This window comes from Coregonus lavaretus (genome assembly GCF_964263955.1).
Source record: "Coregonus lavaretus genome assembly, contig: HAP1_SCAFFOLD_551, whole genome shotgun sequence".
Lineage (NCBI taxonomy): Eukaryota > Metazoa > Chordata > Actinopteri > Salmoniformes > Salmonidae > Coregonus > Coregonus lavaretus.
In genome coordinates, this window is record NW_028156517.1 from 176,759 (window position 1) to 191,561 (window position 14,803).

At 43.4% G+C, this 14,803-nt stretch overlaps 1 protein-coding gene across 1 annotated transcript in view; it reads left to right on the forward strand.

Annotated features, from left to right (window-relative positions):
• Positions 1–13,598: 13,598 nt before the first annotated feature.
• Positions 13,599–14,803, forward strand: part of LOC311126276 (adhesion G protein-coupled receptor B3-like) — a gene marked incomplete at both ends in the record, with an annotated part of 130,830 nt that continues 129,625 nt past the window's right edge. Inside the window, one exon of the mRNA XM_084200287.1 lies at positions 13,599–14,346. Coding sequence (XP_084056413.1) covers positions 13,599–14,346 — 748 coding nt within the window. The remainder of the gene's footprint in view (positions 14,347–14,803) is intronic.

Here is a 14,803-nt window from a genome sequence, read left to right on the forward strand (position 1 = left end):
CACCCAGATACTGCCACTCTGGTGCCGAGAGAGAGAGAGAGAGAGAGAGAGAGAGAGAGAGAGAGAGAGAGAGAGCTACTGTTTTCTACTGTTTGCTGATGATCTGGTGCTTCTGTCACCAACCAAGGAGGGCCTACAGCAGCACCTAGATCTTCTGACAGTAAATCTCAGTAAGACAAAAATAACGGCATTCCAAAAAAGTTCCAGTTGCCAGGACCACAAATACAAATTCCATCTAGACACCGTTGCCCTAGAGCACACAAAAAACTATACATATCTCGGCCTAAACATCAGCGCCACAGGTAACTTCCACAAAGCAGTGAACAATCTGAGAGACAATGCAAGAAGGGCCTTCTACGCCATCAAAAGGAACATAAAATTAGACATACCAATTAGGATCTGGCTAAAACTACTTGAATCAGTTATAGAACCCATTGCCCTTTATGGTTGTGAGGTCTGGGGTCCGCTAACCAACAAAGAATTCACAAAATGGGACAAACACCAAATTGAGACTCTGCATGCAGAATTCTGCAAAAATATCCTCAGTGTACAACGAAAAACACCAAATAATGCATGCAGAGCAGAATTAGGCCGATACCCGCTAATTATCAAAATCCAGAAAAGAGCCGTTAAATTCAATAACCACTTAAAAGGAAGCGATTCCCAAACCTTTACAAAGTCATCACCTACAGAGAGATGAACTTGGAGAAGAGTCCCCTAAGTAAGCTGGTCCTGGGGCTCTGTTCACAAACACAAACAGACCCCACAGAGCCCCAGGACAACAACAACAACACAATTAGACCCAACCAAATCATGAGAAAACTAAAAGAGAATTACTTGACACATTGGAAAGAATTTACAAAAAAAAACAGAGCAAACTAGAATGCTATTTGGCCCAAAACAGAGAGTACACAGTCGCAGAATACCTGACCACTGTGACTGACCCACACTTAAGGAAAGCTTTGACTATGTACCGACTCAGTGAGCATAGCCTTGCTATTGAGAAAGGCTGCCGTAGGTAGACCTGGTTAATGATGTAAATGTAAATGTAAAACTAACCTGATTCAGTTGATCAACCAGCTAATTATTAGAATCAGGTAGCTCTCCAGGAACAGGGTTGGAAAGCCCTGATATGATAGGGGGAACAGGATAACAACAGCAAAAACAAGAGTAGTAATAATCTACACTCTCACAAAAAGGTGCTAGTTGGTACCAGAAAAGGGTTTTTCATTTTGTCCCTGTAGGGGATTCCCTTTTTTTGGTTGTGAATAACCTTTTTATATTGGTTCTTTGTATAACCATTACACTGTTCTAACCAGAGGGTTCTTCATTACACTGTTCTAACCAGAGGGTTCTTCATTACACTGTTCTAACCAGAGGGTTCTTCATTACACTGTTCTAACCAGAGGATTCTTCATTACACTGTTCTAACCAGAGGGTTCTTCATTACACTGTTCTAACCAGAGGGTTCTTCATTACACTGTTCTAACCAGAGGGTTCTTCATTACACTGTTCTAACCAGAGGGTTCTTCATTACACTGTTCTAACCAGATGGTTCTTCATTACACTGTTCTAACCAGAGGGTTCTTCATTACACTGTTCTAACCAGAGGGTTCTTCATTACACTGTTCTAACCAGAGGGTTCTTCATTACACTGTTCTAACCAGAGGGTTCTTCATTACACTGTTCTAACCAGAGGGTTCTTCATTATACTGTTCTAACCAGAGGGTTCTTCATTACACTGTTCTAACCAGAGTGTAATTAATTACACTGTTCCAACCACACTTGGGATTTGCACACAACCTCTTGGTTGCCAGCAACCTGACTTTCCTGCTACGCCACTGTATCTGTGGGAATGACAGAGCTTGTTCAAAGATTAGAATCAATAGACATTCTGTAATTTGTCCCTATGGGGGAACCCCTTTGGGTGCCATGTAAAACCTTATATTTTTTAGAACCCTCTCACAAGAAACCCTGGTGGGTTATTAGTTTGTCCTTGTAGGGGAACCCAAATGGGTTCTACGTAGAACCCTCTCATGAAGAACCCTCTGGTTCCAGGGTTTTGTCATCTGTCCCTATGGGGCAGGGGTGTCAAACTCATTCCATGGTGGGCCTAGTGTCTGCAGGTTTTTGGTTTTTCCTTTCCATTAAGTTGTAGACAACCAGGTGTAGGGAGTTTCTTATTAATTAGTGACCTTAATTCATCAATCAAGTACAAGGGAGAAGCGAAAACCCGCAGACACTCGGCCCTCCGTGGAATGAGTTTGAGACCTGTGCTATAGGGGAACCCTTCTGGGTGCCATTTAGAACCCTCTCATGAAGAACCCTCTGGTTCCAGGTAGAACCAATGGCAGGTTCTATAGTTATACTTATACGATACTTCTTGTGACAACTTTTGGTCACCAGGAAGTTCATGTTCATGCTGCAACTAGTTATTGAAACAAATCACAGTAACTTACTTAAGCTATCTCTGTCACGCTCACTGATCTGATGGTGTGGTGGGAAGGACAGTTTGCTGTCAACCAAGTGTGCTCACCACAAAGAATGCTTAGTAGTTGCTATCTTGTAATCACAAAAGTTCAATGAAAGTACAGTAAGTTACTGGCAGCTAGTTGCAAGGTACTAGCAGTTACTGGCTATTGAGTTACTGTGAATTTTACAATAACTTACTGACAGCTTGTTGCCAGTTAGGTAACACAAAATTCACAGCAACTTCCAGGCAACTATTAAGTTACTGTGAAATGGACAATTACCTCTTAACAGTGCAGTTCTTTTTTGTCACATGCTCTTACAAAGATGGCAGAACGGACAGTGTTAAAAGTGGTGCTCAACCTTTGACAGCATAACTATCAACCACTTAAACTGGTACAACCCTTCCACTGACGGTTGGCACAAATACACAAAATTCAGTAACTTGTTGTTGTTTACCTTACTTTCATTTCAACCAGTAGCCTGTAGTGTACTGTACAATTACAGGAACGTTTTAGCAGTGTAGCATTTCATGACATGAAGGAAAACGTGGAGGAGAGGGAAAGACCAGGATGTTCCTTCACAACCATCACCGCAGTAAAGAACCCTTCTTGATATGCAAAACAAAATATCACCCACACACCTGACAAAGAATCCCTCAAGAACCTTTTAGAGTATGTTCTATGACAACTACAGTACCATAGGTCTCCATGTCACACAACCTGAGGCTGTCAAACTGTGTAAAAGCTGTCGGCTAATGTAACAGTGACAGGCATGCCCACACAAACATGCATGCACGCACGCACCCACACACGCACACACACACACACACACACACACACACACACACACACACACACACACACACACACACACACACAAACACACACACAGGTGATAAGACAGCGATTTACTTAGCGATGAATTATTCAGTGATCATCATGGTAGCTTATTTCTCGGCACTGTCAGAGTGAAACGGAAAAGACAGCCTCCCAAATGGCACTAATTTTGACCATAGAGAATCCCATATGGCTTTGGTCAAAAGTAGTGCACTTTTATAGGGAATAGCCTGCCATTTGGGACGCACACAAAAGACAGCACCTGAGAAGAAGGCTTTCGATTCAGAGGGCTTATCATGACTACATGGTCAGTGGTGAACACTTTTGTGTTACATGAAGCCAACCTCACATCGCTGCAGTCAGAATACTGGGCATGCTGTATGTTCGGTATTATGTTCTCAGGGTTGGGCTCAATTCCATTTCAATTCAGGAAGTACACTGACATTCCTATTCTAATTGCAATTCTCCTCAATTGTTTTCAATTCGGAATATGTGGAGTTGGAATTTGGTTTGCTTTCTCAATTGACTGGAATTGAAATGGAATTGACCCCAACCCTGCTATGTTATGCAGTACAGTAGACCTATTGTTAGATATTGAAAGTGGGGGATGTGAGACCAGTTGCAGGGAGCGGGGGTAAATTCAATTTGGGATGTTGAATATCCCTGTCAATAGTCACGACCTGGAAACAAAATACTGTATATGTCCAAAACACGTTCTCAAACTATTTGAGGAGAAAAAAAAACAACATTTTTTTGGTCATTTCAGATATCCTTCAGTTATGATGACTAGCACAAGATATACTGGATTATTATGTCTTTAACCTGCCTGAAGGATATCTGAAAGTGACCCGAGTGGCGCAGTGGTCTAAGGCACTGCATCGCAGTGCTAGCTGTGCCACTAGAGATCCTGGTTTGAATCCAGGCTCTGTCGTAGCCGGCCGCGACCGGGAGACCCATGGGGCGGCGCACAATTGGCCCAGCGTCGTCCAGGGTAGGGGAGGGAATGGCCGGCAGGGATGTAGCTCAGTTGGTAGAGCATGGCGTTTGCAACGCCAGGGTTGTGGGTTTGATTCCCACAGGGGGCCAGTATGAAAAATAATGTATGCACTCACTAACTGTAAGTCGCTCTGGATAAGAGCGTCTGCTAAATGACTAAAATGTAAATGTAAAAATGTTATGAAAACACACTGCTGCACTGCAAATAAACAGACTGGTCTCAACTAACCCCTCAGTCAGGTCACTGCAGTCTTCTAATTACTAAGCAAGGTCTGTAGGCGACTTACCAAGGCTGTGTGTCAAAGGGGACTCTATTCCCTTTGTAGTGCGCTGCTATTTACCAAGGCACATAGGGGTCTGGTCAAATGTAGTGCGCTATGTAGGGAATAGGGTGCCATTAAAACAAACCAAAAATGACCTTTATTTTGACGGGGAGTCATGCTGAGACCAAGGTCTCTTTTTCAGAAAGACGAACAGAAATCTACACATCAATACATCATGAAAAGCAGAACAGAGATACAAAACACTATCATATAAAATCAGACCCATTCTTGGGACGTAGTTAAGGTCTACCTGCGGATAGCTAGCTATACCGTTTCACTTTGAGGTCAAGATCTCTTATTTAACCTTTAACCTTGAGTCAGAGCCTTGGTCTGCTCAGACAGACATGTCATCGGTGTGTTAGCATTGGGCCAGCCTGAGGTCTGCCTATAGGGCAAACATGGCTTAGAAGGGATCTATACTTAGCTACCACCATACTGATAGGGGACTGGGGTTAGAGAGAGCAAAGGATAGAGGAAGGGAGAGTGGGAGGGAGGAAGAGAGAGTGGGAGAGAGGGAGAGGGGGAGAGAGGGAGAGGGGGAGAGAGAGAGAGAGAGAGAGAGAGAGAGAGAGAGAGAGAGAGAGAGAGAGAGAGAGAGAGAGAGAGAGAGAGAGAGAGAGAGAGAGAGAGAGAGAGAGAGAGAGAGAGAGAGAGAGAGAGAGAGAGAGAGAGAGAGAGAGTTGGCAGCTGTCCTGGAAAGTTGGCACTTGGCATTCAGCCTCGTCGCATGTCACCGGAGAGATACCCTCAATTGTGTTTTTAATCTTTTCATAAAGCTTTGCAAAGTGTGTGTGTGCGTTGGTGTGTGTGTGTGTGTGTGTCAGGAGTCTCCCACAACACCTCCAGGTCTTCATTCTGGCTCTGGCCCTGTGTAATATCCATGTGGGCCTGTTTCAGGTCGCTCCTGATGGTACAACCACTGTGTAATATCCATGTGGGCCTGTTTCGGGTCACTCCTGATGGTCCAACTGGCTGCCTGAAAAAGTGAGAGATTTTAATACTTTAAAGGGGTAATCCGGGATTGGTACATCCATTTTTTGAACTTTTAAATTAATTATATATAGCCATTGATTATTGAAGAATGCAACTTCCATAGCTCTCTGTCTATGATTTTGAGAGTGGTTGCATTTCTCCAGCCCCATCACTCAGCTGTTTATCCAAAAAAGTGGCAGGGTCACGACGTTGTTGTTTTTTGAATACTGGATTGCCCCTTTAATACCTTAATACTGCAGTTACAGCTTCATCCATGCCAAACAACTCTGCTAGGGGACCTCAATCTGCAAGAGATCAGATTTATTTTTAATGATATGGACTGGGCACTTGGTTTGGTGGAGGGATGAAAAACATGCCATTCTCTCTTTAGACATCAACACTGTTATTGAAGTGACAGATACTAAAAGTGCATCCCAAATGGCACCCTATTCCATTTATAGTGCACTACTTTGACCAGTGTCCCTAGGGGAATAGGGTGCCATTTTGGGACGCATGCTGAGTCCGTCACATTAGTATGGATGACAATGTCAGGCAGCCTGGTGCTGAGACTGATTAGTAATCCCTGACTGTCTCGTCCCCCGACGCAAACACAAAAGCAAAATTGGCAGTTGAACAGTATTTCCATTTGATGGAGTTCACAGCGTTCCCCTGGAGTACTACATGACATTACTCTAATGTGGACATTATGTTCAGTTAGACCTCTACGGAGAGAGAGAGATAACTGGAGTTGTTTTGTGGTCAAGCCAATGATGTTAGGCCCTGTCCAGAAATAACCCCTTACCCCCTAGGCACTAGCCACTTGTCCAGGGAGAGGGGACTGGAGTTGTTTAGTGGTCAAGACATTGTGTTAGGTTAGGCTCTGTCCAGAAACAACCCCTAGCCCCTAAACACTACCTCCTCAACACTTGTGTAGATCTGAAAGAATTTGATAAGTGTAAGCAATATGGCCAGCCTATCAGAGGTTAAGGTGGAGTTTGTGCTATGCCTGACAGCTCTTGTTTTGTCATTTCGGGATAATAAGAACACAATATTGAGAGTTTGCAAAAGCAGGATCCAAAATGTTATTTTTAGCACAATATAATGTGTGATATCATGTTCAGTAGCCAATACGATTTTAAATCCAAATGTCTCTATAATAATCCTCAATCCTTTAAATTGAATTAATTTCTGTAGAGACAAACTTCCCAAACCTTGAAATATGTGTTCACAACCCCACAGTGCCAGGTTTAACATAAATGTTAGCTGCCATATGGCATGATGATCTTTCCAGATTTAAAATGGCTTGAGATAAACAATTAGTTCCTCACACGCAACAGCTGTGCAACTAGAGATCATTGAATCAATGTCTGCGTCCCAAAAGGCACCCTAATCCCTACATAGTGCACTACTGCCCTGGTCAAAAGTAGTGCACTATGTAGGGAATAGAGTGCAATTTGGGACACAGCCTATAACAAAATATCAGCCTCCCATTACAATATTAAAACAAAGATTGTGAGGTAGGCGCAACAACACACTTGCCAGACTTTTGCAGACAATCCAAATCAAATTAAGCAGTCAAATATGTTCAGACTTAAGCAACTTATATATGTGACAGTGTAGGAGGTTTGTGACAGAGTATTGTGCACTGTTAACAATATTGTGACACAAACATTAGCACTTTCATTGTGTTGGCTCTGGAAGCCCTCATTGGCAGCAATACGTAAACAGTTTCAGTAGAACAACAGATATCACAGCTATATCAACATAGCTCAAAATACCTTTCGAAGTAATGCTGCCTTCCACTCTTTCTCAACAATATTATTTTTTCCATGTGATTGTAAACAAGCTAAGGATATGGATTGGAATGTGTAATATGGTAGATGAGAGTTCCTATACAGGAGAAGAAAGTGAGATATTATCAAGTATTCATCGTTGTCAGAACCTGGACCTTGACAAATCCCCTTACAGTCCCCATACCTCCTGATGCGCCTGTTAAGGAGCTGTCCACGGTTCCCATACCTCCTGATGCGCCTGTTAAGGTGCTGTCCACGGTCCCTATACCTCCTGACGTGCCTGTTGAGGAGCTGTCCATGGTTCTGGACATAGTATTATCTATTAGAATACTAGGAGAAATGTAATAGGATCTCTATGCTTCTGAACACGTTTTTTGTTGTTGCAGCTGTGAATGTAAGGAAATTGCTGCAGCTGTGGCTGCTGTCCTTGGTGCTGAATGTGTACTAATGGGTGCTGCTGCTGCTGTGGCTGGTATGAAGCAGGTAGATGACCGTAATGCTGCTGCTGTGGCTGCTGTCCTTGGTGCTGAATGTGTACTAATGGGTGCTGCTGCTGCTGTGGCTGGTATGAAGCAGGTAGATGACCGTAATGCTGCTGCTGTGGCTGGTATGAAGCAGGTAGATGACCGTAATGCTGCAGCTGTGGCTGGTTTGAAGCAGGTAGATGATCGTGGTGCTGCAGCTGTAGGATCGTCACTATCTGGGCAAGTTGCAAAGTCAAAACCCCAACTATTTCTATAATTTATCTTCTTAAAATCTGATTTTAAACCAAACCCTAACCTTACCCACACCTCTAACCTGAAATTAAGACTAAAAGGCGCATTTTTGTTTTCCTACATTTTTATGATATAGCCCATTTCGGAACCCAGCTGTGGGGGCAGCTGTAGCAAGGGCTGCTGTCCATGTCCCTGAAGAGGCTGGGGATGCTGCCACAGCTGTGGCTTGTATGGGGGTCGCTGTCCATGCTCTTGCACAGCAGGTAGTCTATACTGGTGCCTTGTCAGAGGTCACTGTCCATGCTCTTGCACAGCAGGTATTGCCTTGTCAGATGTCGCTGTCCATGCTCTTGCACAGCAGGTATTGCCTTGTCAGAGGTCACTGTCCATGCTCTTGCACAGCAGGTATTGCCTTGTCAGAGGTCGCTGTCCATGCTCTTGCACAGCAGGTAGTCTATACTGGTGCCTTGACAGAGGTCGCTGTCCATGGTGTTGTGGTGCTGATTCGCCCAGGGGTTGGTGTCCAGGATGGTGCTGAAGGGACAGCTCCCAGCTGTGTCTCTGCAGGCGGGCATACACTCTCAAGGCACCACAGTCACTAAATCATCATGCCGTTTTTTGGTTATTGCTAAATAGATCTAGGGATATGATTCTATATTGAGAGCACAGAGACAAGCGCAGTATAGCTCATAAACACATGAACATAGGGGACCCCTGGCTTAGCATTCATCCATTATATATTATCCATATATTTTATCTATGTATATATCATCCATAGCCTTGCGTTTTGCATCTACTGTAGCCTGTCATGAGGATCGGCTCATATGAATGAACTCACAATGCACTGAGAGAGATAGCTTCGACCAGACCACACAGTGTCCACCCTCTCGGCTCCCAGCAGGCAGGCAGCGCAAATATGCATCACAAACCATCTTAGAGACGGTTCATTGCTCCTCAACCCCCTAACAGACACACTGTGTCATACCCGCGCCGGCGCCCGGTCATAATCTTGTAGTGGACGCATCTGCCTAAAGATAGCTGCCATCTCAACTGTCAAGCAACTTCATATAATCTAGAACCCTCAAACTCATCTCTGGACCTCGAAGCCAGTTCCACTGCATTTATTTATTTATTGTTCCCTTCTAATCAGGGACTGATTTAGACCTGGCCACCAGGTGTGTGCAATTAATTATCAGGTAGGAAAACCAGCAGGCTCCGGACCTCGTATGGTAAGAATATCTAGAATAGCTGTAGCCTATCCAGTCACCGCCCGCGGGCAATGATGGATTCGATAACCATCGAGCGCTTTAGCAAGCAGCAAGGAGTAACCTACAGGTTTGTCGCTTAACTGCGTGCGCAATATTTCGATAAATTGCATTTTGCCCAGGAACTTTACGGGCACTAACTGCGCCTAAACACGCACAACGCTCCCCAAGTTAGTCCACTTAGCTGAAGTCAGTGGGTCTATTTAATTGAATACGCACGCAGGCAACCGACCTTTAGGTACCCTGACTCACTCCTCACTCAACCTACACTGCCTGCCGACAAGGAGTATGGTGCCAAACCCATTGACATGCCAAACAGTAACAGAACCCTTTGAATGTGTGTGGGGAATGCCCTCCATGAGCGTTTCACTCTTAAGCTCAGTCAACCTTCATGTCCGCCCTTGAAGCAAACTCTCCAGTCAGTCTCCACTTGCCTTTTCCAGTCTCCACTTGCCTTTTCCAGTCTCCGGCGCTTTTCGAAACGAAGGTTCAGCGAACTGTGCAACCAACCAACCACATCCGCTCTAATGCCTGTGTTTACCCATTCAGATGTTTGGGTATAACTTCCACAGTAATAACCATTGAACCAATTCTCACCCTTTGTATGGTTATACTCTGATAAACAGTAAATGTAGTGTAATAATTTCCATGGACTAGAGCAAAATAATGTCCGCGTTTTGTGTATTTTTGGTAATTATTATCCAATTTCCTCTTGTTCAATTAGGACTAAGAACTAAGAGTTGCAGAATTGACAGATACATTGTATTTATACGTGTGCTTAAACAAAGCGAGCTGATATTGTCTCTGTTACAATCAATTCGGTTTATTTGGCAATGCGCAATGGACTCTTGTTATGGTTGAACAAAAGTTACAATTTTAAGAAAACAAAGTTATACCATTAACTTAGTTGACTCAATTACATATATTCTTACCTCGAAGCATATTACCAAAATATTAACTTGAGTGAAAACTTTTTAGGTCAACGTCGAAAAAACTACTTTCTGAAGTCACCGCCGTACAACATTTGGAATGGATAGAGGTATAGCTTGACAAAACTGATCAACAATACCCCCCCAAATCCTTCGATGAACATAAACATGCATACCTAATACTGATTTGACCTAAATACAAGAACAACTACATACACAGGCATGAAGAAGAGGGAGGATATGTTCTGTAGGCTACTTTGCATAAGAACAGAAGAAGACAGTGTAACTAGTACAGACGGAGGCACATTTCAGACACTGTCGCAAAATGGAACACAAAACATCTGCCACATCAGCAAAAACGTAGAAGAAATCTATTCAAAAATATAATGAAAATATCCTTGTTTCAAAATCATAAGGAGGGTAATTCCACTATCCGCTTATAAAGTCCCATGATGATAGAATAGAATGAGTTTTATTGTCCTGCGCGCGCCAGCTCATGCGTCTTTGCAGCCAAAAGACTCCAATATTCCAACAACGAATGGTAAAACCAAAACTAATGTGCCGGTTCGTCAGGAGCAGTGGCCTGTCTGTCTGGGCAGTGGGCACAAAACCTCGGGTCCAAGTCCAAGGGAACATCCCTGTGCCTTGAATTAAGGGAAGGCTATGTAAGAGTGTCAGAGGGTGGGGGTGGGAAAGCGGTATACCAGACGCAGCAAGAAAACGTCCGTACGTGCTTTATCTTAGTGGCTGTGACGTGATATTGCAGCCCCAGTCCTAAGCAGGGCGAGCGAGCAAAGCGGTTTCTATCTCTCCTCTATACTTACTCAGTATTCAAACATCCGTCCGCTAAGGATTTTTGTGGACTACCTGCTGCCTCGTCTCTATAGGCTAATATCTCTGGAGAAAAGAAACGCGGGGCCCCGCCGATGATCCATAGAGATATACCTTCACGGTAATTTTGTAGATTTTTCTCCCCCCTCATCATTCTACTATTTCTCTATCGGGCTGTCGCGAGTTGTTTCGCTTCACACTGGGTCCGTTTTGATGGAAAAAAGCGACGCGGAGGAGATGAGCCAGACCGGAGTCTAACGCATTTTTTTGTCCATTGACTATCATCTTGTTGCATTGGACTTCTATTGTGGGCTATGGGAAGTCTCGATTCGCAAGGAGACAGCACATTTTGCTCTTCATAAAGGATGTGGTCAAGTATTTTGGAAAAATAGCCATAGCTTCCGGAGTGTAAGGTAATTTTGGGATAAAATTACTTTTATTATCAATATTATCATTATTATTATAATTATAATAATTATAATTATAATATTATGGCTGTAGGCAGCTAAAGCAGCCTGGCATTCAGATAATACCAACAGATTCCAAGCCAGCTAGGCTACTGCAACGCTCTCAGTTTTACGGATATAGCCTAGTCTGAAAGTTCAAATATTCCATCTCGATCAACATTTCTGTGGCTGCAGCATTGTATCTCTGTTTCGAATTAATAAACTCTAACATGCGTCGAGGCATTCCAACCATGGAACGGACACACATAGACTACACAGGGTTGGAATAAGTTAACAGATGTATTTCTGTGCGCCTTTTATCAAAATTGGGCAAAAATCAGTATCAGTGAAATGGGATTGAGCTGATATTTCATCGTATTCATATCCTTTTGCAAAACTGGAGGAAAAACAACTTTAATTTTAGAGTAAAATAAACGGATGTTTTCTGCGTCCTCTACCAAATTGTAATCCTCGATAAGCGCTCAAACCATGTCCGTTTAGCAATATGACTTCTGTTTTCAGAGAACGGCATGTACCCTCTGAATCTTATAGACAGTGATAATGCAATAATTATCTATCCATTAGTGAGAATATTTGCAGAAAAATAGTATTTAGTTACTATATGAACAGGTCCCATACCAAAAGACAACGTTCAGTCCATATGGCAGTATAATATGCCATTATATTATATCGCATTCCTTGTCATTTTATCATGCATAACCTATACTAATGTCCTCAAATTAAGCTTATAGTCCTCAATGTTCGAAATCTGACTATTCTCATATTCTCAGAAGAATATTCTATAGACTTAATCCACCGCCTACACACACACCACCGTGGCTCTGCTCACAGCTGCAATGCCTGCAGGATTAATACAATCAGGACATCTCATGCATTGCATTCTCTCTCTCTCTCTCTCTCTCTCTCTCTCTCTCTCTCTCTCTCTCTCTCTCTCTCTCTCTCTCTCTCTCTCTATCTCTCTCTCTCTCTCTCTCTCTCGTGACTCGATACGTGATCTAGCTCTGTCTATTAGTAGATGGAAGAACGTTACAGGTATCATTAGCTGCCTGTAAGGGAGGAGAAGAAAGCTCATGTTAGTTATGTTAACGAAATCGGGACTGGGTACACGGTGCTGTTTTTGTGTCAATGTGTGGGTTGGTTCACCTCCCACTGAGTCTTTATATGAAATTAGTGTATAATGGCATTCCAAACCAGTTCTTAGCCCACTATAATTGAGGAAAGATACAGGTTGGATGGATGGGCGTGTAACATAGCCTACAGCCTATCACGCAGTGTGGACTCGGATTCGGAAATCCAAGGTTGATAAAAAATTGACACAGAATCAGAACCCTTTTTGGCAGGGACTTGGAATACATTGAGAGACATAATCCAGTTCATTATTCTCATCGAAATGAACATCGATGGTTTAAAGCACCGCTCCACGATGCGTAATGGAGAGCACAGTTGCGCAAAATGAACTCACATCCAATAAAATACCACATGCAGCCTATCTGTCCCTATCTGTTCACAATCACACATCTCTCTTTCTTGGTGATGGACACAAATATAATGAACAAGCGAGCCACACCACATTCGAAATACTCCAAAGATTGACGGTTCCCTAGTTCTGCCAATCGGTTAATTAATTAATTACAACTCAATAACGACTGACACGAGATTCATTGATCCCTTATGCGGACTTCCCCAAATCCAGCAACCATATGAACCACAAGGTGGCAGTGTTTGTCCAAAGTTTTATTTTTCTTGCAAAAGGCATCTAGGGAGAGGAGCAGGAGACTGCCCGCCATAATGTAACAGTGGAACAAGAATGATGACGGTTGGACAGGTGTTTTCCAAGGCAGAAAGGTTGAGGCATCACCACGAACCAAACTTTGGTATAATCAGATCACCCTGTATTATGCCTACACAGGTTAAAGTTATTTACTGTTACTAATTGTGTCTTTAGAGTCCTTGGTGTCATTTTTACATCTCTCCCCCTTGCAGGCCAAATGACATAGGATGAAGGCTATTCGTAACCAGTTGATTTATATATTTTCCACCTATCTCCTGGTTATGTTTGGATTAACTGGTGCACAAGACTACTGGTGTTCCACTTTGGTCAAGGGGGTCATATATGGATCTTACTCGGTGACTGAGATGTTTCCCAAGAACTACACGAACTGCACATGGACGTTGGAGAACCCTGACCCTACCAAATACAGCATCTACCTTAAACTATACAAACGAGACATGAGCTGCTCCGAGTTCTCTCTGCTTGCTTATCAATTCGATCACTACTCGCATGAGAAGATCAATGAATTGCTGAAAAACAACGAGTCTATAGTGTACCTGTGTGATTCCAAGAATATGTATACATTTTTGCAGTATGACAAGAATTTCGTGCAGCTACGGAGGGTTTTCCCTCACGATTATAACGGATTGCAGAAGACGGACGAAGAGGAGAAGTCTGTGGTGGAATTCTTGGTCTTGAACAAGGCGAGCCCCAGTCAATTCGGGTGTCAGGTGCTGTGCACGTGGCTGGAGAACTGCCTGAAATCGGAGAAAGGAACGGTGGAATCATGTGGAATAGTGTATTCGAAATGCACCTGTCCCCAGCACCTAGGCGACAGAGAATCAGAGAGTATGCTCGTGCTTAACAACGTGGTTTTGCCTTTAAATCCCCAAACGGAGGGATGCCTGACTCCGCAAATCCGTGCTGGGCAGGTGTGCAACATCAGTGCGGAGGTCAAACGACCAGCAAAGGAGGGTGAGTAACCAGCCCTAAACATGCTGTATGTCTTACATACTGCAGTTATACTACAGTTCAATTAGCAGTATTTGTATGCATGCATATATAGATTAGCCAACTGGTAGTTTGAGTCAACCTGGTCCAGGGCGTTAGTGCACATTCTTCTACTAACCTTGGTAGTGGAACGCACAACAACGACCTGGACCAGAGCTAAAGTCAACTGTGCACGTCAATAGCCTCTTTTAACCCCCCCTCTACCCTTCTACCTGTATAGTGCATGTCTGTCTAAAGAGCTGGGTTGTAAGCCATGAAACAATGAATACACACAGCTGACCTCACAATGCAATGCATCCCTTAGACCAAAGCTACAAGAGGAGAGGGTGTTGTACATGACATACCACAGGTCCATATTCCTCCACAGCCCAGCCCACCAAAATGTATGCTGCTCATCTCTAATATACAATTATATTGCAAT